Consider the following 26494-nt stretch of genomic DNA (forward strand, 5'->3'; position numbering starts at 1 on the left):
CTGTGATTTTAGGCCCCCCTTTTATAAGGGGGGGGGTTTAGGGTGAGTTTAAGTGCGAAAACCAAAAGAAACCAAAACCAAGTATCAAATTAAAATGTTATTGTCCTCGTCCAGGATACACTCCAGCCCCCTACTCCTGCTCCTATTTCTTATGTTCTCCTTATTGGATTTATTTAAGAGAAGGCGACACCTTGCAGGTGGGAGATGGAGGCTCCCACCTGGTGCTCAGTTACCTGCAGCCCAGACAGGAAGTGACGCCATCGCGCCACCGTCAGCTGACTCCGGGGGGGGCAGACGGAAGTGCGTCACCAAAGAACATGGAGCGGTTGGACAAGGCGGCGCTGAACGCGGCTCCGGCCGCAGACTTTAGGGGGTGAGTGCGGCGGAGAGAGCGGGGGCCCGGTGGCCCGGTGGCGTCCGGCGTCAGGGCGGCCGAGAGCAGCGGTCCCGGTCGCCGCAGGGACCCGCTCAATCGCAGTAGAAAGGACGGTTCTTAAAGTGATTGAATGAATATTATCGGCCAAACCTTAAAGGCGCAGTGCGGTGACGTCAGTCCACTTGGTCCCTGCCGCCTCCTCCAGCCCAGATGCAGCGTTGTGGGTCTCTTAATCTGACCTTGTGCAGCCACCTCTGCTCCAAGTGCTAGAATTGCCTCTTATGTTTTCTTTCTCTCTCTCTCTCTCTGCCTTTCTCTTTCCCCCCCTCCCTCCCTCCCTCCCTCCCACCCACACCCCGATTTGCAGCCTCTGAGACAAGGTTATAAATTGTACCTCTGTGTGGTGCATACATTAAAATGTAGTTTTACCAGGGGGTGAAGGTGAATTGTTCTGGGGGAAAAGAACATAAGAAATAGGAGCAGGAGTAGGCCAATCGGCCCCTCGAGCCTACTCCGCCATTCAATAAGATCATGGCTGATCTGATCCTAACCTCAAATCTAAATTCATGTCCAATTTCCTGCCCGCTCCCCGTAACCCCTAATGGATGCAGGCTTTCCGTTCCAAATGAAGTGAAACATTTGACAGTGCTTGCGAGGGAAGTGATGAAACTGTGGTTTATCCTCCTTGACTTGTGACTTGAGAATTACTTTCTGTATTAAACAACTTTTGCGATGACTTAAAAAAATTGCCCCTTTTTTCGTTTGCCTGATTGTCACTATGAATTGCATTGTTAGCAACTCCTGAGCAACCAATCCTGGCCAAGGCAAGCAGTTCTTTTCTGCATGACTTGTGTGCCTTGAAGTAGGGGATGATGCTAACTAAAGTGCACACTAATTGGTTTGAGATTTCATGTTCATGGTATTTTTCTGTAATAAGTCCTTTGGATAAATAGGAAAAAGTATACTTGTAGAATGTTACATTACAGAAACAGGCCATTCACTCCATTACACCAATACTGATTTTCTCTGCATCAGCCATTTAGTCTAAACCTACTATCCTCACTCCCTATATCCTTCCAATATTCCTCTTTCCAGGCAGCTTTATAATTCCCTTTTGAAAACACTTTCTTCAAAAACAGTTTGATAGAACTTTTTTCTTACCTCCCCTTTAATTCTTTTTATGATTGTCTTAAACCTCTTTCTACTGGTCAGTAAGACAATCTATCACTTGCTCTTTGTTGTAATCCTTCATCATCTTGAAATATTTCCATCAGGTCAGTCTGCTCTTTTTTAACAAAAAAAGGTCTTGCTTCTCAAGTCTCTTCATAACATAAGAAATAGGAGCCGAGTAGGTCATCCGGCCCCTCGTGCCTACTGCACTATTCAATAAGATCATGGCTGATCATCTACCTCAACTCAATTTCCCGCCCGATCCCCATATCCCTTGATTCCCTCCGTGTCCAAATATCCATCGATCTGAGTCTTGAATATACTTAATGGATGAGCATCTACAGCCATCTGGGGTAGAGAATTCCAAAGATTCACAACCCTCTGAGTCAAGAAATTCCTCCTCATTCTGGTTCTAAATGGCCGACCCTTTATCCTGAGTCTATGACCCCCTAGTTCTAGATTCTCCAGCCAGGGGAAACAGCCTCAGCATCTACCCTGTCAAGCCCTCTAAGAATTTTATACGTTTCAATGAGATCACCTCTCATTCTCCTAAACTGCAGAGAATCTAGGCTCATTCTGCACAATCTCTCCTCCTAGGACAACCTTATAATCCCAGGAATCAATTTAGTGAACCCATGTTCCTGGTGATATTCTAGCAAATCTATGCTGCACATCTGCAATTGCTTTTCTAATCTTCCTACAATACATCTATGTATAAAATCAAGGATTCAGTTTGCATTTTTATGACCGTATCTACTTGTGATGCCACCTTTAAATAACCTGTGTATCTGCATGCCAGGGCCCTCCTGTTCACTTACTCAATTTAAGATGAATTTACTTTCTTTATTACTTCTTACCTATCTTAATGTGGAAATGCTTAATGTTGACAAGTTGGGGAGGGGTGACCCATTCCTGGCATCTCATCTTGAGTACAAAAGTTCACCAATTAAAGTAAGCTTGATAGTAAGAGTTCAGCCATCTGTAGCTGTTATAACCCAGAGACCTGTCTGTGATACACAATACTCTGCTTATGTACTGAAAACACCAAACTGGTTAAGTGTTACACTGCTTTTTTGAGTCCATTGTGTGGAAAAGTTTTGTACTGTATTGGTCCCAGGTGTGCAGTATAATCTCTCAAAAATTTGGTCTTTTTTTAATCATGCCTCAATTTTTAAAAAATATTTTTGAGATGTGGGCCAGGCCACCAGGGCCACATTTGTTGCCCTGAGAAGGTGGTGGTTACATCGAATTACAACGAAACTATAGCACAGAAATAGGCCATTCGGCCCAACTGCTTAGTCTTCTCCTTGAACTACTGTAGGTGATGGTGTGCATAAATGGTGTTGGTAGGGAATTCTCGGTTACTGACCCAGCGACTATGAAGGAATGGTGATGTATGTCCAAGTCAGGATGGTGTGTGACTTGGGAGGGAATGGAGGTGATTTGTGTCTCCACAATATTGCTGCTTTTGACTTACTCAGTTGCTGACACTTAATGCTCTCTGAAGTGGCCTAGTAAGCTATTCAGTTCTAAACAATCACTATGAAGCTCAGTGATTATACTTAATTTCAATGCCAGTTCTAAATCTGTAATTGTGAAATGTTATTAAATATAATGAACCTGTGTATTAGATACAGACCACTGCTTTAACTGGCAAGATTAGATTTTTCAGGTGGAGTGTAAAGGTAGCTTTGTTTATTCAAGCAGAGTATTTTGTGCCGTAGAAGTTTACATTGTTAACATTGCCACTGATTCAAAAGTTTATCTGCTTCAAAAAAAAATGCAGTGGTTTCAACAGTTCACTGTAGCAAAGCACTCAATGCTCCAACAACAGTGTTAAGAAAATTACAGTGCCTCTCCTCATCGCTCTCTCCACAATGAGACAATAGTCCCTATTCACTATCAAAATCCTAAATTTTGAAAACTTACTAAATCTCAGCTCAGATTTCTCTATTCAGTGGAAATAGTCCCAGTATCTCAAGTTTAATCTCATAACTCGTTTCCTCTCCCCAGGTATTATACTGTTGAATCCAGGCCATATACTCTCTATAGCTTGAATGCCCTTTCTATTATAGAATGCCCAAAACCACACGCGGTACTGTATGGCCTAACTCCTGTTATGTACAAATTCATCATGACCTCTTTAATGTTATACTGTGTACCCAGATTTATTGGTCGTCTTTATGGCGCTATGGTAACTCTCACTTTCAAGGAGTTGTGCATTTGCACCCCAAGGCCCTTCAGTTTTTCTGCCAGCTGGTATCCAGTTCTGCTAACCTTTCTATATCCTGAAGTCCTGTGAATCTCTCAATGCTCACTAATTTGATCTTGAATTGCAGATTCTTAATCCTGCCCATAACTGATATTAGACATACTAGGCTTTGGTTACCAGGTTTCACCTTCTACCACCTTGAACTGAGGTGTTACGCTGGCAACCCAGTGGCACAATTTTCATTTATAAGGAGGATTAAAAAATTGTGGTCGGAGGCATCTCTGACTTTCTTCAACAGCCTAGGGTGCGTGCCATCATGACCTGGTGACTTCTCCAGGTTGAATTCTAAATTTTTTTAAACCAATTCATTTTCTACATTTATCTCTAACACTTGTTCCACATCTTCATCCACTACACCTACATTCTCACTCATTTGTTAAATGCTTTTTAAAAAAATCTCCCTCTCATACCTCCATAAATAGAACCCCCCCATGCCATGAAAGGTTTTCTTGCTCGTAACAACCAGGGATGTGATCTTTTCAGTGTGCGAAGACAGAGTGGAAAAATAATTTTTCCAGTGTGGATTTGGTACCTGTAGGTTTGGAAGGTCACATCCTGGGCCTTTCCAGCCAAGACTGTTTAAAACTGGTTGTAATGTTGCTAAAATGTGGCTTGTTATAAATAGACATGTTTACAGTAATCACAGAGTAGACCTGTTAACATTGTTTTTGATCACTTTCAGAAATGATGGCTCATTGTTATCAGTGCTGAAGACTCTTCTGTTTTTCACATTCCTAATGATCACTTTACCAATTGGGTTGTATTTTGGGACAAAGTCTTATGTGTTTGAAGGTAACTGCATTTTAATACGAGTAACAAATGATTTTCTGGTGTAAAGGAGTGTCTCTTTCAATTGATTTGAAGATAATTAATGGATTGCATCTAATCCAGTTAATCTATTTGAATACAAGTAATTTGTGATGCATAAGTTTCCATAAAAGCTGGAGATCAGTCCCCATTCTCTTCCTGATCTGGTTACCAGTGTCGGTTAATGGTACAGGGATTCTGTGCTGCTTTTTTCTATTGCTGTCCAACAAAAGCATAGGAATGCTTCCATAGTGTGACTGAAGAGGTTCTACAACGATAAGTCAGGGTGCAACTTGTTTGCTTGTAAACCAATAGCTTATAAACATGCAAAAATATATTGTAGGTGATTGGTTATATATTTCACTAAATGTACTCATGGAAGAAATTTGTATATTGGGGTGTTGGGTGGAGATGGGTTTATATAACTTTTAGCACATTCTAGCTCTCTTTAACCTGATTTCATGACACTAGTGTGAAAATATCAGTGGAAGTAAAAAAAAAAAAATCTGCTGTCTGGGCCCTGGAATTTCCTTCTTATACCTCTCTGCCTCTCCTCCTTTAAGACACTCCTTAAAACCAAGCTTTGACCAAACTTTTGGCCACCTGCCCTAATGTCGTCTTGGCTCGGGGTCAGTTTTTGTCTGATTACGCTCCTGTGAAGTGTCTTGGGATGTTTTACTATGTTAAAGGTGCTATATAAATGCAAGTTATTGCATCAAATTGAATGCAACGTGTGTCTAATGGTCATTTTTATTGTGCCAATTCCTTAAGGCCTTCCTAAATCTGCTAAAGTAAAACCATTTTTAAATCTGGAACTTTAATTTTTTTAACTATACAAATAATTGTTAGACTATATATCTGTAAAAATATCCTTATGCTCAATGCTAAAGAGAGCATAATATTACAGTAATAAATTACTCACATGTCAGCTTTACTACCAAAATCCTAAACTATAAAAATGCCTGCAAAGTTTTAAATATAAAGACCTATGCTGCCCCTGTTGCCTTTTCTTTTTCCTTTGTCCCATTTTTAAATTTTATTTTTAACATATTCCAGTCCACCATATTTAGCCGTAACTCTATTTTTCTAAGTTTAAATTAGCCTCTGTGCCTGGGTGAAGAGCTAAATTCCCCTCTGTTCCTGCTCCCGATTGCTTTCCAGTGACCCCCCCCCACACCGGAGGAGTGTGTATAGCGTGGGTGAGGGTAAAATTAGGTTTGGCTATAATGCCCCTGTGCTTGAATAACCTACCTACTCACTGTCAAGGTTCACGCACAATGGTTGAACCCTACATGAGAAACTGGAGGGTGTTTAGTGCCTTTAGAGCTATGTTCCATCAAGCAATCAACACTCCTTAAGGATGGATGGATGACAGTTGGCAAGCAATATAATTCTTGCAGTTATTACAGTTATTCCTTTCATGATCTGCCATTTTGCTTGTGCATTTGCATCCTGGGCTACAGGGTGTATTTTAGGGTGGTGGGGAGAGAGAAAAGATAACTCCGCTATTCATTTCAATTTTGTAGGGTTGAATGGAATGACTGGGTTGTATCGGGCCACCTTGGATCAGAGTAAATGGAAATCTGAAATGATATGCCTCCGTGACAGGCAAAGAATAGTTATTAAAATTAATATTGCTTGAGTGGGAAATGACTTAATACAAATACAGATGGTGTAGTTTGTCACTGCTTTTCAAAAGCAATGAAGTGCTTTTAATAAACTGAGATTGCCACAGAATGGTAACTTTTTCATGCTAGTCAGCTATTCAGACTTGCAAATCTCTAAGATCATGACTGGAGAAGCACTGGAAGGGTTGCTAGCACTCGTGCCCGATCTCCGTGTTTATGTAAAAGGGACAAGAGCTGCTGCATCTTCATCCACATCATTATTCTGAATCAGTTCTAATCTGCATCAATACAAAAAGTTTGCGTAGTAACAAAGCTACCGACAGTACTGCTTCTGCCTTTGGACTGGTTGGCACCTAGAGCTCTGTCTTTATATAGAAGTTTAAGTGCAGAATTCACCATCATTTGCATCCCTTTAGCAATTCTGGTTTCTAACAACCCCTGCTTTTTCTGCACTATTTTCTCTGCCTCAGTACCCACCCAGCACAAATAGATTAAACAAGTGACCTTGTTACTCCTGTCCCAGTTGTGCCTTATGCCAACTAATACACAAAAATTTCAAGGTCTTGTTGTTGGTCATTGTTGCCGGAGTAGAGTTAAGAGAGAAATCAGGAGGGCAAAAAGGGGACATGAGATTGCTTTGGCAGATAAGGCAAAGGTGAATCCAAAGAGCTTCTACAAATACATAAAGGGCAAAAGAGTAACTAGGGAGAAAGTAGGGCCTCTGAAGGATCAACAAGGTCATCTATGTGCGGAACCACAAGAGATGGGTGAGATCCTAAATGAATATTTCGCATCGGTATTTACGGTTGAGAAAGGCATGGATGTTAGGGAACTTGGGGAAATAAATAGTGATGTCTTGAGGAGTGTACATATTACAGAGAGGGAGGTGCTGGAAGTCTTAACGCGCATCAAGGTAGATAAATCTCCGGGACCTGATGAAATGTATCCCAGGACGTTATGGGAGGTTAGGGAGGAAATTGCGGGTCCCCTAGCAGAGATATTTGAATCATCCACCGCTACAGGTGAGGTGCCTGAAGATTGGAGGGTAGCAAATGTTGTTCCTTTGTTTAAGAAGGGCGGCAGGGAAAAGCCTGGGAACTACAGACTGGTGAGCCTGACATCTGTAGTGGGTAAGTTGTTAGAGGGTATTCTGAGAGACAGGATCTACGGGCATTTGGAGAGGCAGGGACTAATTAGGAACAGTCAGCATGGTTTTGTGAGAGGAAAATCATCTCACGAATTTGATTGAGTTTTTTGAAGGGGTAACCAAGAAGATAGATGAGGGCTGTGCAGTAGACGTGGTCTACATGGACTTTAGCAAAGCCTTTGACAAGGTACCGCATGGTAGGTTGTTACATAAGGTTAAATCTCACAGGATCCAAGGTGAGGTAGCCAATTGGATACAACATTGGCTTGACGACAGAAGACAGAGGGTGGTTGTAGAGGGTTGTTTTTCAAATTGGAGGCCTGTGACCAGCGGTGTGCCTCAGGGATCGGTGCTGGGTCCGCTGTTATTTGTTATTTATATTAATGATTTGGATGAGAATTTAGGAGGCATGGTTAGTAAGTTTGCAGATGACACCAAGATTGGTGGCATCGTGGACAGTGAAGAAGGTTATCTCGGATTGCAACGGGATCTTGATAAATTGGGCCAGTGGGCCGATGAATGGCAGATGGAGTTTAATTTAGATAAATGTGAGGTGATGCATTTTGGGAGATCAAATCGGGCCAGGACCTACTCCGTTAATGGTAGGGCGTGGGGAGAGTTATAGAACAAAGAGATCTCGGAGTACAGGTTCATAGCTCCTTGAAAGTGGAGTCACAGGTGGATAGGGTGGTGAAGAAGGCATTCAGCATGCTTGGTTTCATTGGTCAGAACATTGAATACAGGAGTTGGGATGTCTTGTTGAAGTTGTACAAGACATTAGTTAGGCCACACTTGGAATACTGTGTACAGTTCTGGTCACCCTATTATAGAAAGGATATTATTAAACTAGAAAGAGTGCAGAAAAGATTTACTAGGATGCTGCCGGGACTCGATGGTTTGACTTATAGGGAGAGGTTGGATAGACTGGGACTTTCTTCCCTGGAGAGTAGGAGGTTTACGGGTGATCTTATACAAGTCTATAAAATAATGAGGGGCATAGATAAGGTAGATAGTCAAAATCTTTTCCCAAAGGTAGGGGAGTCTATAATGAGGGGACATAGATTTAAGGTGAGAGGGGAGAGATACAAAAGGGTCCAGAGGGGCAATTTTTTCACTCAAAGGGTGGTGAGTGTCTGGAACGAGCTGCCAGAGGCAGTAGTAGAGGCGGATACAATTTTGTCTTTTAAAAAGCATTTGGACAGTTACATGGGTAAGATGGGTATAGAGGGATATGGGCCAAGTGCAGGCAATTGGGACTAGCTTAGTGGTATAAACTGGGCGACATGGACATGTTGGGCCGAAGGGCCTGTTTCCATGTTGTGAACTTATATGATTCTATTCTGTTAAGTAGCTAAATCATTTTGCAGCATATTTCAAGGAGTTTAATTGCCAAATCATGAAGCTCTAATGGTTCATCAGTATAATTACAATCCCAAGATTTGTTAACTGTTTTAGCACACATTCCATTTTTCTTAAACTATTATACACAAGTACAAGCATTTTATACTTTGCTATGGCAACCCTTCAGACTGTAGGCTCTTGATCAAACTACATAATTTGACGAGCAATAAAGAAAGAACTTGTATTTATATAACTCCATTCATCCCAAAGAGTTTCACAGCCAATGAAGTACTTTTGAAGTGTAGTCACTTGTAGGCAAATGCAGCAACCAATTTGCACACGTTAAGGTCTCGCAAACTTGTAAACAATTTTACAACACCAAGTTATAGTCCAGTAATTTTATTTTAAATTCACAAGCTTTCGGAGGCTTCCTCAGGTAAACGTTGTTGGAAACAGCAGAGATAAATGACCAGCTAGTCTGTGTTAGTGGTGTTGGCTGAGGACTAGATGTTGGCCAGGATACTACGTGAATTGTCTTCCTCTTCAAAATGATGCCCGGGCATCTTTTACATCCACCTGAGGGGGCAGACGGCCTCTGTTTAGCATCTGATCTGAAAGATGACACCACAGACAGTGCAGCACTCCCTCAGTACTGCACTGATATGTCAGTCTAGATAATGTGTTCAAGTCTCAAGTGGGGCTTGAACCCATGACTTTCTGACTCAAGTGACCGTATTCTCATGAGCCATTGCTGAAAACCATATAATGGGAATTATTTTACTGAACAATGTACAGAAAAACTGGTTATACCTTATCCACTCCTAATGCGAATGTGAGACAGTTTTCAAATGTTAGGAGAGTTTCAAATGTTTCCCAAGTTGAATCCCGGTCTACAATAAAGAGCACAAGCCTGGTGTTCACTGGGGCCACTGCTGTTTGCCATATCAACTGACCAGATTCTATCGAATAAAAATTGTCCCAGAAGTTTTTCTTTACCCACCCTCTCCTGCTTTTTGATATCTGCCCTTCCAACAAGAACCCAATATAATTTTCATGTTGTCCTTTTTTTCTATTGTCCCTTTTTTAAAAAAAAAATTAAACCCTAGCTTTGGATTAAAAGTAACATTATATAGTTGTATTTTTTTCTGTATAGTCTTTAATTTTACTTTGTTTCTTCTCAGGTACACTTGGGATGTCAAACCGCGACAGCTACTTCTATGCTGCCATAGTTGCTGTGGTGGCTGTTCATATTGTGCTGGCCTTGTTTGTATATGTAGCTTGGAATGAAGGCTCAAGGCAGTGGCGTGATGGCAAGCAGGATTAAGTACATCTTTGTTTGAATGGGATCTGGCTGCTGCCATTCAAACGTCAATTCTGGGGGATGGAGCCGAAATGAAGAGGCAGAAGAATGGCTGGAAGGCATACCGTCAAACCCATCGGAGATTCTTTTAGGGTCGGAAGCGTTGGAGCGAAGTGAAGAAAAATGGAAGTTACAGTACAGTTGGAGCTCAAATCAACTTTCAAAGACAGTGCCTGTTATTCCCCCACCTTGTCATTAATTCAATAGTTGAGAATGTAAGACTATACACGCACTTTAGATGTACACTATTTACATTTATTGGCAATATAACACTTGTGGCTTGAAATTTGGCTAGTCAAACTTTAGCATACCAATGCTTAATACGTTTGTATGAAATTTATTTGCTACTTTAACACAGGTGCTAACCCGTTTAAAATAACAAAGGCATTTTCATTACTCTAGTGTTTGAATAGCCTTGTTTCGAAACATTGATCTTAGTGCTGCAGTATACATGGTGTTTATTTCCATTCTAAGTATTCTGTGAAGGTGTCTACTTGTGTCTAGATCTATTATTGTAGTGTAAGCCATGTTCTTAACTGGATTCTAGCGAAGTAATAGATATTATTACTTGTAATCCCACACAAGCTACATCTTTCTTTTGCCTATTGCTAATAAGGTTTATATGTAATGGTTGTTGTGAAAGACAATGTTCAGTAATCTGATTTACATGTGAAATTGTTTTGGAATTGTACAGATCTAGAAAGCTATTCCAACCTTGCTAACTTTGTTCTAGTCTCAAGTCACCTGTGAGAGCGCTCTAGAAGAATCTACATTTTGGGATAAAATCCTTTCCTAGGGAAACGATCATCTTCCAGCTGCAGTAGCTTTCTATCGAATCTAAAGTATCATGTTTATCTCTTTTTGGCTCCTCACGAGATGGTATGGTCTTGCAGAAAGGCTCAACCAAGACTGCTATTGCATAGGGAGCGCTAAAGATATGCAATATGGTCGTGGAATCCAGTCATTTGGGTAATGTCTCCAAATGGTTCAAAGATATAAGGCTAGAAATTGCTGTTGGATAGATTATGACAGTCCCCTATTTTAACTCGTGTTAAATGATTTAAAAGAGATGGATTAACACCTACATTAAAGTAATGGACAAAGGAATGTCGAGCAAACAGATTGTGCACCTCCGCTGCAAACACCAACTTTACTAGCATAAAGTCTAGATTGCATCTTTGAAAATTTTCAAACCAGTTATGAAAATGTTGATGGACTGTATGGCAGCTAACATTATTTCTCCGATTTTTCCCAGTGCAATTTACAAGATTTTCCCCCTAAAAAGACCGCATTCCCTTTAAAATAGATGAATTGAAGGACTCATTCTGAACATTTTTAATGTTCGTTATTCTAATGTGAAACTTTCAGTCTAAATGAACAAAACTTGAGATACTATGTGAAGCTTGCCTTTCAATATGCTATACAGCACTGGAGATGTAAAAAGTTGAAATGGACAATGCTTTGAAACACACCTGTGTAAGGAATGATCTACTGTAATTTAAAAAATTGTTCCTTTTTGATTTTATAAGAGCACCTCAGCAAAATCCAGGATAAAGATTAAGAATTATGCAGGGAATATTGAAATTCTGAGCTGATTTGAGTAAGAGGTAACCCATGATTATGCTTTTTCACAAGTACTCTTGCTTAGATCCTCCCCTTGAGGTGGAATGTTACAATTCATTGTGAATCTAGTGTAATTGGCGTATTATTGTAAATTGGGAAATATTAGCAAAGTATTTTGCATAGCCAGAGGCTGGCAGTACTTAGTTTTGCTTAGAAATTTGTGCAGCAAATGATTTAAATTTAAATGCGCCAAATAAAAAAAATTAAAATCTCCTGATTTGCGGTAATTACCCCCGAAAAAAGAAAAGCTTTGTAATCTTACAAACTGGTCGTTGTGGACATTCCTTAAGATTGAACTTGTTTTTTGAGTCAAGCCTTTGAAAAATGAATTGTAAGCCCACTTCTGTTTGTTGTAAATTATGTTACAAAATATCTAATTGTAATGTGATAAAATATGATTTGGGATTTGTTCCGTCCTTAATTTCTCAAATTCTACAGTAGAATTTGGTACTGTATAATTAGGTTAATATTCATAAAGTTGATTTGTTTAAATATCTCATTTCTGGTTGTTTTCTTAACTTACTGCAATTACTTTACAAGCCATAAAGAAAAACTAACTTGTATTTACATAGCACTTTATCACATCCAACTGACTTTTTTTTGGAGTGTAGGCAAATATAGCAGCCACTTTGCACACCAAAGTTCCCACAAACAGCAAATGAGAGAAATGACCAGTTGAACTGCCTATCTCATTGAAACATATAACGTAAAATTCTGAGGGGGCTTGACAGGGTAGATGATAGGTTGTTTCCCCTAGCTCGAGAGTCTAGAACTAGGAGGCATAGTCTCAGGATAAGGGGTCTGCCATTTCAATACTGAGATGAGGAGGAATTTCTTCAGAGGGTTGTGAATCTTTTGGAATTCTCTACCCCAGGGGTCTGTGGCTGCTGAGTCATTGAGTATATTCAAGGCTGAGATGGATAGATTTTTGGACTCTAGTGGAATCAATGGACATGGGGATCTGGTGGGAAAGTGGAATTTAGACCAAAGATCAACCATGATCTTATTGAATGGTGGAGAAGTTTCAAGGGGCTATATGGCCTACTTCTGTTCCTATTTCTTATGTTCTTTGGCGGTTTGAAAGAGGAATGTTGGCCAAGACACTTGGGAGAACTTTGTTCTTTGAATAGAGCCAAGGGATCTTGTACACCCACCAAAGCAGGCAGATGGGGCTTTAGTTTATTGTCTCCTCTGAAAGATGGTACCTTTGACAATAATTGATAGCCTTTCCAGCCCACTTACTTTTGGTCAAATTACAGTTCTGAATTTGGCAGAAAAAGCAACATCTTAAAGACTCCTTTGTGTTGCAACTACAGGGAATATTAACCTAGAAGTAAGCACTCACCCCATTTTAAAATTAATGGCTCCACTAAAATAGATACAACATCCTATGAATATGTTAAGTGTATGCTAGTATCACTGGCCATTTTTGGGCTAATGCTTAAATCAGTCTTATGCTGTTTTAACAAATGAGGAATTCAAATGGAGCAGATACACTAATCTGATGAGGCTTTCAATTGAAATGCATGTTCATAGCATGATTACTTTTAAGGCCAGTTTTACAGCTTGCCCTTGGAGAATATTTTTTCTCAATTGTATTTTACTAATAAACAATTAATGGGGGAGTGGGGAAAGAGAGACGCAACAGTGAAAACTGCCTTACAGCGTATTATAAACAGGTCCTAAACATAATTGTCGTCGTCTTCAATGTGCAGGGAGTTTCTGTGTCTTATGTTCCTCTCTTTATTTGCATGTACATGGCTTCTCTGGCTATAATTGTGAATTCTCCCTTTTCAAATGTCAGAGGACTATTTGTACATGTGTGTATATATAAATCTTGTACAGTCCTGACATTTGAAAAGAATGACCAGAATAGACATTTGATAAGAATTCACAGAATGGGCGTGGGCAAATGTACTGGCCTGGAGTTTCCGCTTTGAGTGCAATCGGCATCTGGGCACAATTGCTAAAATGTATTAGCATAACGAACGTAAAATCTGCCATTAATCAGCGCAATTCGGCAGCTTAACATAACGTAATCGTTTTTTATCGCAACAAAATTTTTTCGTTGTATTTAAGAGTGGCAATCTGGTACAGTTTTATTAATGCAGCTGAAAATGGGTTTATCACAAAAAATAAGGATTTTTAATGAGTGTCTAGTCATCGATCTGTGAGTAACCTGATTTTAAATCAGTGAAAATGATTCAAAAAATATACTGAACCATTTACTACTTTCATTGGTGTAACTAGTCAGTTTCTTAATAAATTAAGTATTTTTTAATATTTAAAAACATGCCTATTAGTGCCTTTGCGCCTAAGAAAACTAGCTTAATTTTAAGACCCTCATCGAATGGCCACAATCGGTGGAAATGCGCAAACCTCGTTATTTAGCTCGGGGAGGCATAGCCAGTTTTGTGGGTGGGGCCAGCTTCAGCAAAATGATTCTTGAGCCAGTGCAAAAGATCGCGGAAACTCGAATCACGCTGGGCCAAGTGTAAATCAAAAGTAAGCGAGGTTTTGTGCTGATTCAGTCTGCCTTGTACCTGCAAATTAATATAGGACACAGAATCTTGCTGAAAAAGCCAGCACAATCTAGTGGAAACTCTGTCTCTTACTATGTCCAATTGAACTGAAAATACCTAGCAATACATTTATAGATTTTACCCTTCTAAGCATATTGACTAAAGTGTCTTTCCCTCATTAGTCAATCTCCTGTGGTGTGTGTGTGGGGAGCCTTAACAAATTGTAGTCTTCAGGTGAGGAGGACAGGGGATAATTGGACCAGGTTGTGCTGCTGTCGTTCAGTCTTCGTTTTTGGTTTTCCATTATAAATTCCTAGATCCACGTTTGTAATGGCAGCTGCCTATGTAAACTTGTCTTAAGAACATAAGAAATAGGAGCAGACGGAGGAGTAGGCCATACGGCCCCCTCGAGCCTGCTGCGCCATTCAGTAAAATCACAGCCAATCTTCGACCTTAACTCCACGTTCCCACCATATCCCTTGATTCCTTTAGTGTCTAAAAATCTATCGATTTCAGTCTTGAATATGCTCAACGACTGAGCATCCACAGCCCTCTGGGGTAGAGGATTCCAAAGTTCACAACCCTCTGAGTGAAGAAATTTTTCCACACCTTGGTCCTAAATGGCTGACCCCTTAAGATTATGACCCTAGACTCTCCAGCCATGGGAAACAGCCTCTTAGCATCTATCCTGTGAAGCCCTCTAAGAATTTTATAAGTTTCAGTGAAATCACCTCTTGTTCTTCTAAACTGCAGGTAGTATAGGCCCATCCTACCCAATCTCTCCTCATAGGACAAGCCTCTCATCCCAGGAATCAATCTAGTGAATCTTCATTGCACCCCCTCTAAGGGAAGTATATCCTTCCATAAGAACATAAGAAATAGGAGCAGGAGTAGGTCATACGGCCCCTCGAGCCTGTTCTCCATTCAATAAGATCATGGCTGATCTTCAACCTCAACTCCACATTTGGGTGTGATCCCCATATCCCTTGATTTCCCCTAGAGTCTAAAAATCAATCTTATCTCAGCCTTGAATATACTCAATGACTCAGCATCCACAGCTGTCTGGGTTAGAGAATTCCAAAGATTCACAACCCTCTGAGTGGAAAAAATTCCTCCTCATCTCAGTCCTAAATAGCCAACCCCTTATCCTGAGACTATGCCCCCTAGTTCTAGACTCTCCAGCCAGGGGGAACAGCCTGTCAGCATCTACCCTGTCGAGTCCCCTCAGAATCTTGTATGTTTCAATGCGATCACCTCTCATTCTTCTAAACTCCAGAGATTATACGCCCGTTCTACTCAATCTCTTCTCATAGGACAACCCTCTCATCCCAGAAGGGTGGTTGGAGTCTGGAACTCACTGCCTGAAAGGGTTGTGGAGGCAGGAACCCTCACAACATTCAAGAAGCATTTGGATGAGCACTTGAAATGCCATAGCATACAAGGCTACGGACCAAATGCTGGAATATGGGATTAGAGTAGACAGGGCTGATGGCCGGCGCGGACACGATGGGCCGAAGGGCCTCTATCCGTGCTGTATAACTCTATGACTATGACTCTAAGTCAACCCTAGGTAAGGAGACCAAAACTGTACACAGTACTCCAGGTGTGGTCTCACTAGAGCACTAAATAATTGCAGCAAGACCTCCTTACTCTTATACTCCAACCCCCAAGCAACAAAGGCTAACATACCATGTCATCATGTAATTACACCCTTCTGCCAGTGGTGTTGCTGCAGCACCTCCATTGGTGGGAGTGTGTAATTACAGTGACAAATTTTCAGACAGTTCTGGTTATAATGTGGATGTCGGAATTTATAATGCAGAAAGTTGACGGGAAGACTTTAATATGTTATAGATAGTATTTTAGTGCTAATAAACTAAATAAGCACTGACTAAACCACCATTTAAGTAATGGCCTAAAACAAGAACTAATGTGACTTAATTTGCATAATCTGACATTAAATGTTACTTTTTGTTGCATATTCACATTTTCTATTAAAACACTCTATTTAGCTCAAAAACATATTGAAGATTTTTTAAAAGTTTTTTCTAAGGGGATAAGAAAATTATATCGTGCTTTGTTACATCTGAAAAATACATACAATAGATTGTTGCACTTTAAAGTAATTAATTGTAACATGGGCGAATAGAGCAGACATTGTAATCACAGTGAAATTCCACAAATGGTAATGAGATGAAGGGCGAGTTAAGCTTATTTGGGTGTTGGTGAAATTTTGGACATTGAGTCAAACCCCATTTTACTCTTAACGATTCAACATGAAGGGTTAACCAGTCCCTTTAAGGATTTGGACATTCACTCGGATAGTACATTTGAAAGCAAGGGTTAACATGCCCTGGATATTATAGTAAATAATGCACAATTGCAAAACAGCAAAGTGCAGACTGTTTAAACTGGACAGTCGGACATCAGTTTAACACTGCAGGAGCAACACAGTATAGAAACCGTGGACAGGCTGTGACTGCCAATAACAACCGATAAGGAGAAGCTTCCAGAAGGTTTTCGATGTCGACAATAACTTCGAAGGACAAAGAACTGATAGGACACCTGGCTTCACGTAGAGAGGAGGATATAAGGGGTTCATACGGTCCATGAGCGGTCCAACCAGCCATCCATCTTAATGCTATGGACAAATTGGGCCTTCTCATACCTTGGTTCACACCCATTTGCACAGAAGCATATAAAAATAAGACATCGTAGCAGTTAAAACAACATCGAAGAAGCATAAGTTCCTCTAACAAGACTTTGTTTCTGAACTTTGACCAAACCACTTTGTCTCTAAACTTTGATGAAAAGTCAAACCTTGATGAGAAGAACTTCGACACATCACCTGTTACCACAGTAATCAACTCCCTACTTTTGGACCTAAATGACTGCTTTGACCTAGAAGACTGCTTTGCTGCGTAAGGTTGTATCCGTTACTTGCTCGCTTTGCTTTGTGCCTGCTCATGTGCCCTTTTACATCATTAAGTAAGGAACATTGCGAACCCCCACTCGTATTATCGGGTAGAGTAATCCTTGTATTAATGAGTTGCTTCATGCTTGCTATGTGCTCTTTTTAAATGACTAAATAATCACTTTGATTCACAAAACTATCGCCTCAGGTGGCTTTCTTTGTTTGAACTATCGTCCAGATCCACGAATCTCTGGGAACGACCCTAAATTCCCTACAGTGGTTGAGAGCGGAATGTTGAGCAGGGCAGCAGCAGAACTCATTATTCTTCAGTCATGTTAAAACCACTGGAAAAGGCTGAACAGGCCTCAGCTTAACTTCTTGTGTGCAGAGGATGGCGCATCCACATTGCAGCACAGCTCTAGGTTCTCGATCTGGACAAAGGTGTGCAATGTGGCTTAAATCTGCAATTTATGACTCCAAGGTAAGAGTGCTATCAACTGATACATGCTGATATCCTGGATGTTTCTAAGTTTAGATTCCCCATTTATAATATCACAGTTAGGTGCAGCACAGGAGGAAGCCATTCGGCCCATCATGCTTGTGCCGGCTCTTTGAAAGAGCTATCCAATGACTCTCATTCCCCTGCTCTTTCCCCATAGCCCTGCAAATTTTTCACTTCAAGTATTTATCTAATTCCTTTTGAATGTTACTATTGAATCTGCTTCCACCACTCTGTTAGACAGTGCATTCCAGTTCATTTCTTAGTTCTAATCTTGGCATTTAAAAACTTTGTGTACACCTCCACAAGCATTTAGTGACCTGAATGACTGAAAAGTCCTCAGACTTTACTTATGATGTGGAGATGCCGGTGATGGACTGGGGTTGACAATTGTAAACAATTTTACAACACCAAGTTATAGTCCAGCAATTTTATTTTAAATTCACAAGCTTTCGGAGGCTTCCTCCTTCCTCAGGTAAATGTTCAGGAGCTCCTTGAAGCCTACGCATTTATACATATAGAACAATACATGGCGTTTACAGACTGCCCCTGCAACTGCCCGTTGCCAAGGCAATCACCGTGTTCAGACAGAGAGGTGTCACCTGCAGAACCCCCAAATACACATTCAACAAAAAAACAAACAGGGAAAAAAAACAGAGAGAGGCAGAAACATCCGGAAGGCAGAGAAAGCCAGCAAATGACCCATTATATTAAAAACAGATAACATTTGTTCGCTGGTGGGGTAACGTGTAGCGTGACATGAACCCAAGATCCCGGTTGAGGCCGTCCTCATGGGTGCGGAACTTGGCTATCAATTTCTGCTCGACGATTTTGCGTTGTCGTGTGTCTCGAAGGCCGCCTTGGAGTACGCTTACCCGAAGGTCGGTGGATGAATGTCCATGACTGCTGAAGTGTTCCCCGACTGGGAGGGAACCCTCCTGTTTGGCGATTGTTGCGCGGTGTCCGTTCATCCGTTGTCGCAGCGTCTGCATGGTCTCGCCAATGTACCATGCTCTGGGGCATCCTTTCCTGCAACGTATGAGGTAGACAACGTTGGCCGAGTCACAGGAGTATGAACCATGCACCTGGTGGGTGGTGTCCTCTCGTGTGATGGTGGTATCTGTGTCGATGATCTGGCATGTCTTGCAGAGGTTACCGTGGCAGGGTTGTGTGGCGTCGTGGACGCTGTTCTCTTGAAAGCTAGGTAATTTGCTGCGAACGATGGTCTGTTTGAGGTTGGGTGGCTGTTTAAAGGCGAGTAGTGGAGGTGTGGGGATGGCCATAGCGAGGTGTTTGTCCTCATTGATGACATGTTGAAGGCTGCGGAGAACATGGCGTAGTTTCTCCGCTCCGGGGAAGTACTGGACGACAAAGGGTACTCTGTTGGTTGCGTCCCGTGTTAGTCTCCTGAGGAGGTCTATGCGATTTTTTGCTGTGGCCCGTCGGAACTGTCGATCGATGAGTCGAGCGTCATATCCCGTTCTTACTAGGGCGTCTTTCAGCGTCTGTAGGTGTCCATCGCGTTCCTCCTCGTCTGAGCAGACCCTGTGTATTCGCAGGGCCTGTCCATAGGGGATGGCCTCTTTGACGTGGTTAGGGTGGAAGCTGGAAAAGTGGAGCATCGTGAGGTTGTCCGTGGGCTTGCGGTAGAGTGAGGTGCTGAGGTGCCCGTCTTTGATGGAGATTCGTGTGTCCAAGAAAGAAACTGATTCTGAGGAGTAGTCCATGGTGAGCTTGATGGTGGGATGGAACTTGTTGATGTTATCGTGTAGTCTCTTTAGTGATTCCTTGCCGTGGGTCCATAGAAAGAAAATGTCGTCGATGTATCTGGTGTATAGTGTTGGTTGGAGGTCTTGTGCAGTGAAGAAGTCCTGCTCGAACTTGTGCATGAAAATGTTGGCGTATTGGGGTGCGAATTTGGTCCCCATGGCTGTTCCGTGTGTTTGGGTAAAGAACTGGTTATCGAAGGTGAAGACATTGTGATCCAGGATGAAGCGGATGAGTTGTAGGATGGCTTCCGGAGATTGGCTGTTGTTGGTGTTGAGTATTGATGCTGTCGCAGCAATGCCGTCATCGTGGGGGATACTGGTGTATAGTGCCGAGACGTCCATCGTGGTGAGAAGTGTTCCTGGTTCAACTGGTCCGTGGGTACTGAGTTTTTGTAGGAAGTCTGTAGTGTCGCGACAGAAGCTGGGGGTTCCCTGTACGATGGGTTTCAGGATGCCCTCGATGTATCCAGAGAGGTTCTCACACAGGGTTCCGTTGCCTGATACAATAGGACGTCCGGGTGTGTTGGCTTTGTGTATCTTTGGGAGGCAGTAGAAGTCTCCCACGCGGGGATTACGTGGGATGAGAGTGCGTAGGATGCTTTGAAGGTCTGGATCGAAGGTCTTGATCAGTTTGTTGAGCTGGTGGGTGTGTTCTTTGGTCGGATCTGCGGGTAACCGTCTGTAGTGTTCCTGGCTGTCCAGTTGTCGGTATGCTTCTTTGCAATAGTCTGTTCTGTTCTGTATGACTATGGCTCCTCCTTTGTCCGCTGGTTTGATGACGATGTTGCGGTTGGTCTTGAGAGCGTTGATGGCGTTGCGTTGTGCTCGGGTGACATTCTGGACTGTCTTCTGAGTGCGGCTGATGAATCTGGCATTGACGCATTTCCTGACAGCTTGAGCATACATGTCCAGCTGAGGGCAGCGACCCTCCGGAGGAGTCCAGTTTGACTCTTTCCTCTTCGGTTGCTGTACCGCGGATCCCTCTGTCTGCTGTTCCGGATCTTCGATTGTCTCATTGGGTTCGCTGCTGAAATCTTGGGGTTTGTGGTAGAATTCCCGGAGCCTCATTCTCCTGATGAATTCCTCTGTGTCCGCCGCGAGACTAGTGGGGTCCATTTTGGTAGTGGGGCAGAAATTGAGCCCTCGGCTGAGAACTTCGATTTCGTCTGGTTGAAGGGTGTGGTCGGATAAATTGACAATAGACTTCCCTGTGGTTGCAACCGTGGTACCAGGGGAAGCTTGGTCGTTGCTGGTGGTGATGCCGAGTTTCTCAAGCTTCCTGCTCTTGGTTTTCATGTAGGCAGCGTAGTTCCGTTGCCTCGTCTGTTTGGCGGTATAACGTAGCTGGTCTGCTATGTCCTGAGTACAGGTTGAGAGTATGGACTCTATCTTGGTTTCGAGGTTGTGGCGTCTGCTGTAGAGTTGGTGTATGAGATGGTTGCGGAGTGTGCGAGAGGTACGGCGGCAGAGTCTCTCAGCGTAATCCGAGTTGTATGTGGACTTGAGTGGGTTCGTGATCTGGAGTCCTTTTGGGATCTTGTCTGCTTTCTTGCAGCTCTGTAAAAACTTGATGTCTGTGTCTAAATGCGCTATCTTCTTGGATATCCTTTCCACTGTGAGCCAGCAGTTTGTGGTGTCGATGGTAGTCATGATGTGGAGATGCCGGTGATGGACTGGGGTTGACAATTGTAAACAATTTTACAACACCAAGTTATAGTCCAGCAATTTTATTTTAAATTCACAAGCTTTCGGAGACTTCCTCCTTCCTCAGGTAAATGTTCAGGAGCTCCTTGAAGCCTACGCATTTATACATATAGAACAATACATGGTGTTTACAGACTGCCCCTGCAACTGCCCGTTGCCAAGGCAATCACCGTGTTCAGACAGAGAGGTGTCACCTGCAGAACCCCCGAATACACATTCAACAAAAAAACAAACAGGGAAAAAAAACAGAGAAAAAAAAACAGAGAGAGGCAGAAACATCCAGAAGGCAGAGAAAGCCAGCAAATGACCCATTATATTAAAAACAGATAACATTTGTTCGCTGGTGGGGTAACGTGTAGCGTGACATGAACCCAAGATCCCGGTTGAGGCCGTCCTCATGGGTGCGGAACTTGGCTATCAATTTCTGCTCGACGATTTTGCGTTGTCGTGTGTCTCGAAGGCCGCCTTGGAGTACGCTTACCCGAAGGTCGGTGGATGAAAGACTTTACTTAATAAGAGGTGGAATAGCATGATCTTGCATTATGGAAACATACTCCCTCCAATCCAGCAAGGTGTTTTCTGTTTTTCCCTCAGTGATGGATCACATTCTCCCCATCCCCCCTCCCCTCACCCCCACCTCCTTTTGAATAAACTATGCTGGATTTTTTTTTAAGGTTAAAGTAATTATTTTTTTATTCGTTCATGGTATGTGGACGTCGCTGGCAAAGCCGGCATTTATTGCCAATCCCTAATTGCCCTTGAGAAGGTGGTGGTGAGCCGCCTTCTTGAACCGCTGCAGTCCGTGTGGTGACGGTTCTCCCACAGTGCTATTAGGAAGGGAGTTCCAGGATTTTGACCCAATGACGATGAAGGAACGGCGATATATTTCCAAGTCGGTGTGTGACTTGGAGGGGAACGTGCAGGTGGTGTTGTTCCCATATGCTTGCTGCCCTTGTCCTTCTAGGTGGTAGAGGTCGTGGGTTTGGGAGGTGCTGTCGAAGAAACCTTGGCAAGTTGCTGCAATGCATCCTGTGGATGGTACACACTGCAGCCACTGTGCGCCGGTGGTGGATGGGGTGCCAATCAAGCGGGCTGCTTTGTCCTGGATGGTGTCGAGCTTCTTGAGTGTTGTTGGAGCTGCACTCATCCAGGCAAGTGGAGAGTATTCCATCACACTCCTGACTTGTGCCGCTTAATAGCACTGTCGAGGACACCTTCCATCACTTTGCTGATGATTGAGACTAGACTGATGGGGCGGTAATTGGCCGGATTGGATTTGTCCTGCTTTTTGTGGACAGGGCATACCTGGGCAATTTTCCACATTGTCGGGTAGATGCCAGTGTTGTAGCTGTACTGGAACAGTTTGGCTAGAGGCGCGGCTAGTTCTGGAGCATAATTTCATGGTAGGTTGAACGCTGCACTGCTAACAGCAAATCTCTGATACATAAGCTCATTGGAGCCGAATTCAGTCTCTGCGAGATCCTAGAAATAGGGAATAGCGGGGTGTGGAATTGGGTGGAGATCAGTCCTGACAGAACTCTTGCCCATTTTTTGGTTGTTCAGGTTACTGGTGGGGCTTGGTGTGACTGTCAGAGACTCTTGCCCAAAACAGACGGAGCTTCGTAATATTTAAATGATGTGGGAGTGACGCCACAAGCTTTGCATGACATTTTACAGCTATTACACCAATACAACTCTGCCTATATATAATGGGTGTCCTTGGTCGCTTTGTACTGAGCAGTATAAGCAAGTAAGGTTAAAGGACCTGGTAAGATTCAGCAGTTTTAAGGTCATTTCTCAACTGATTTTTATTTTTCCTCTGCTTCCATTAAGGCTTTCATGAGCCCTCGTGGCTCATTAGTGCCACCAATGGGAATCCCAAATTGGAGGCAGGCCAGGTTGCAACAAAGGAATTCTATGCCCATCCAGTGATGTATATATCTCACTTTGGCAGATAAGTGCCCTGTCGATTCCTATTCCCAGGGAGAGCTGTGACAGATTGATGGCAAAAGTATGAATGCCTGGCTAATTGCTTTTGCTCGATGGTTTGTTGGAAACACCCCCAATCATAGTACGTTATACTTTCAATAGTACGCCATGAAAGAAAGCATGCCAGGGTAATGAGCCTGCAAAGCTTGATTTGCCACACCTGTCCAGATGCCGCCAATCATGCTTGCAGACATTGTCACACTACCTAGTAAAGGCCATGGTCTTCGCAAGGTCCAGATCAGCAGACAGCCGGATGCAAAGCTCTGTTATCTGCTGTAAGGACATTTGCTGCTAAAATGCCATGTCTGGTTGGCACGACTAGTGACAGGATTGGTCATCTGCAGCCTCAAGCCTTCCTCCACCTCCTTGCAGGTACACTGTAGTGCTGATCTATACAGATAAAACTGTGGAGTGGTATAGGAGAATACTGTCCTCACAACCACCTTATGCAGCACCACCTCTACTTCAATAGCCATCAGTTGAAGCCAGGTGCTGAACTGCTCTGTTACTTGCTTGCAGAATCATGTTTGCACCTTGGGTTTCCTTTCCTTTACTTCTTGCCTGACATTTCTTAGACCCACTGCTCCTATAGCCTTGGCAAAGGATAATGAGTTGAGATGCCTTTTTTGAATTTTTCAAAAAGCTTCCAGGATTTTTGTTAACTTATTGTGACACGCCTCTTTAATTGTTCTCCATCACTTTAAACTTCACTTGCACAAAGTCTTCCATTCCTATCACTAGCGTGCTCCCTTGTGCCTGTCCAACTCTGCACAGGCTGTTGTCAATGATTATGCAAATAATTTAACTCCAGAGAACTGAGTGCTATTACTGTTTACCATTATGGTGAGATTTGGACCAGTTCTTATCCATTTAGAACTGCCTTGCACCAGTATCTGAAAATGAGCCCCTCCTCCCCACTCCAGCTTTGCTTCAGTGTTGCTGCCTTCAGTCACAACTTGCTGTTTAGTAATGCAAGAGGCTACACCAGCAGATCTTCTAGAGATGGGTATAGGTGAAGATCGATCTTCTATCAGTGTTGAATGGCTCCTGGGGAAGAACAGAGCTTGTGTAAATCAGACAACTAAGCTGACCTCAGAGATTTGTGCTACTTTTATTGAGCATGCTGTTGGTGCCTGCAGCTGAATTGGATGTGATTATTGCAGTGGAATTTGACTGCTCAACATTCCAAAAGCAATGCTCTGACATTAAGTTCTACAGGTGGGGAAAGTTAAGCATAACTGGGCCATGCTGTATTGTAATGGTTGCTGATTAGGGTTACCAACCCACCCGGATTGCCCTGGAGTTTCCAGGAATTAAAGATTAATCTCCAGGACACTGCTGTGAGCAACACCCGGGGGAGAAAAATCATTGGGGCATTAAAAAAAATTGTGTGTTTTTCATTTTCATTTGCATAGAATTTTACAGCACAGAAACAGGCCATTCGCCCCAACAGGTCCATGCCGGTGTTTATGCACCACACGAGCCTCCTTCATCTCACCCTATCAGCACAACCTTCTATTCCTTTCTCCCTCCTGCGTTTATCTAGCTTCCCCTTAAATGTATCTATGCTAGTCACCTCAACTACTCCTTGTGGTAGCAAGTTCTACATTCTAACCACTCTTAGGGTAAAGAAGTTTCACCTGAATTCCTCATCGGAGAAGGCTAAAAAAAAAGTCCATTTTAACAGGGCGGGGCGAGTGGAGGTGGGGGGTCATGTGATGAAACCTCCAGGAATACGTCCAACCAGAGTTGGCAACCCTATTGCTGATACTGTGGTTCTACATTTCTGCATGCTGTATAAGGTATAGAACTGGTATACATTGAGGATAGAGCTCAGTTAGGGATAATTCAAGTGTCACAGTAAAGCCTTCTTCAGGTTACCAGCTCCAAGAATGATTTCTTGCATGATAAAAATGCCTTTCAAAGTGATGTGGACCTTCTTGCGTCAAAGAACCTAAGCACTGGGTGCTCTCTGTCACTGCTTTCTGCACTAAACTCACTGAAACTGATCATCTCGGCCAACTCCTTTCCTGGGTGAGAGACACTTGACTGGCACCTGCAGAACATCTTCAGAAACAGTTCTACTGAGAACTATTCCTTTTGCGTCAACTGAGAGCTTCCGTTTAGACAGTGGTAAAATTTATTGCTCGCTAATTTGATGCAGGAATATGAGGTCATTCTGATTTGTCAGAATTAAAGTCATATTTCAGATGCCAAACAATTTTTTAAAAAATTTATTAGTTTGAATATGACCCTTAAATATTAATCCAAAGAACATGGCTCTGCTCATTACTTTCAGTGAAGAGGTAGGCAATGCTGGGAGGCAAAGAGAAATTTTGGATCAGTGCCCACCGCTAAAACAAGATGGCGATAGTCCCAATTTGGAGGTTACTTATCATGATAAATTTTGGGAAAAAAAGGTGCTTTAACTTCTAATTTCTTTCAAGACAAATGTTTGATAAAAGCTATTATTATGAGATCTTACTGTGGACTCATTTTATCAAAGCAGATGAAAAGATGATTCTCAGTGCAATGTTAATTGAGCAGTGCTTTTGGAAAATGTTATGGTTCATGGAACCTGAGGGAGAGAATCCTTTGCTTCTCTTATTCAGTAAGTATCAATCACCGTGCAAATTGGTTCAGTGGGTTAGAAGTGTTGTAGACACCTCCCCCACATTTCAGTAAGAATGCATACTTTTTTTTTGTAAAAAGTTACAGAACAGTGTCACTATCTTGAGCTACTCTAAAGGTTTCTGCCTTTGCTGCCTGTTAAACATTTTGCACGGTGCAAGTGTTTCTCAAGGAGTAATATCTATACTACGATTCAAACCTTCATGGTTTGCCAGGTATTTTCAGACTAAGCAAGGAAGAGCAGCAACCACATGTTCCAGCGAACCAGGATTTCGACCAAGTTCAAAATGTTTTTGGATGTGAGGTAGAGACTGACAAATAGCAGGACTCTGTAATGATGGAGATGGTGGGAAGGGACAACGTTGCTAAAACTGGAGTAATTAAAGAAAAAGAAAACTTGCATTTTTATGTCCTCGGGACGTCCCGAAGTGCATCACAGCCGATGTATTACTTCTAAAGTGTGGTTATTGTAATGTAACAAAATTAAGGCCCATAAAGTCTTCGGCCCTGGTAGAATGTATCTGAGAATACAACAAAAACCATGTGTAAAAAAAGAAGGAATATGGTGGTGAATATCAATAGACATGGGTAATAGCAGATGCCAAGAAGATGACCAATATCAATCTTATTTCTTTTAGAAAAAAAGTCTCCTAGAACATCTTGCAGTCTTATGAAAGAAACAATTGAAGACCATGTGATAAGAGTAATAGTTTTGAGTGAATAATGGCCCACTAAAGGTAGG

The 26494-nt window shown here is 42.4% G+C and overlaps 1 protein-coding gene across 1 annotated transcript; it reads left to right on the plus strand.

Annotated features, from left to right (window-relative positions):
• Positions 1-294: 294 nt before the first annotated feature.
• vma21 (vacuolar ATPase assembly factor VMA21) lies at positions 295-12220 on the plus strand. Its single transcript, XM_067996707.1, has 3 exons — positions 295-373; positions 4501-4610; positions 9923-12220. Exons 1-3 carry the CDS (start codon positions 318-320, stop codon positions 10063-10065), a joined length of 309 nt encoding a protein of 102 aa, XP_067852808.1. The 5' UTR covers positions 295-317; the 3' UTR covers positions 10066-12220.
• The last annotated feature ends 14274 nt before the right edge of the window (positions 12221-26494 follow it).

The sequence above is a fragment of the Heptranchias perlo genome, chromosome 15 (genome assembly GCF_035084215.1).
Source record: "Heptranchias perlo isolate sHepPer1 chromosome 15, sHepPer1.hap1, whole genome shotgun sequence".
NCBI classification, from domain to species: domain Eukaryota; kingdom Metazoa; phylum Chordata; class Chondrichthyes; order Hexanchiformes; family Hexanchidae; genus Heptranchias; species Heptranchias perlo.

Bases quoted from the DNA above. Each gene is read 5' to 3' on its own strand.
- vma21 (XM_067996707.1), top strand. From the start codon at position 318: ATGGAGCGGTTGGACAAGGCGGCGCTGAACGCGGCTCCGGCCGCAGAC. The intron at 374-4,500 runs GTGAGTGCGGCG...GATCACTTTCAG, and splicing joins CCGGCCGCAGACTTTAGGGG to AAATGATGGCTCATTGTTAT. The intron at 4,611-9,922 runs GTAACTGCATTT...GTTTCTTCTCAG, and splicing joins AAAGTCTTATGTGTTTGAAG to GTACACTTGGGATGTCAAAC.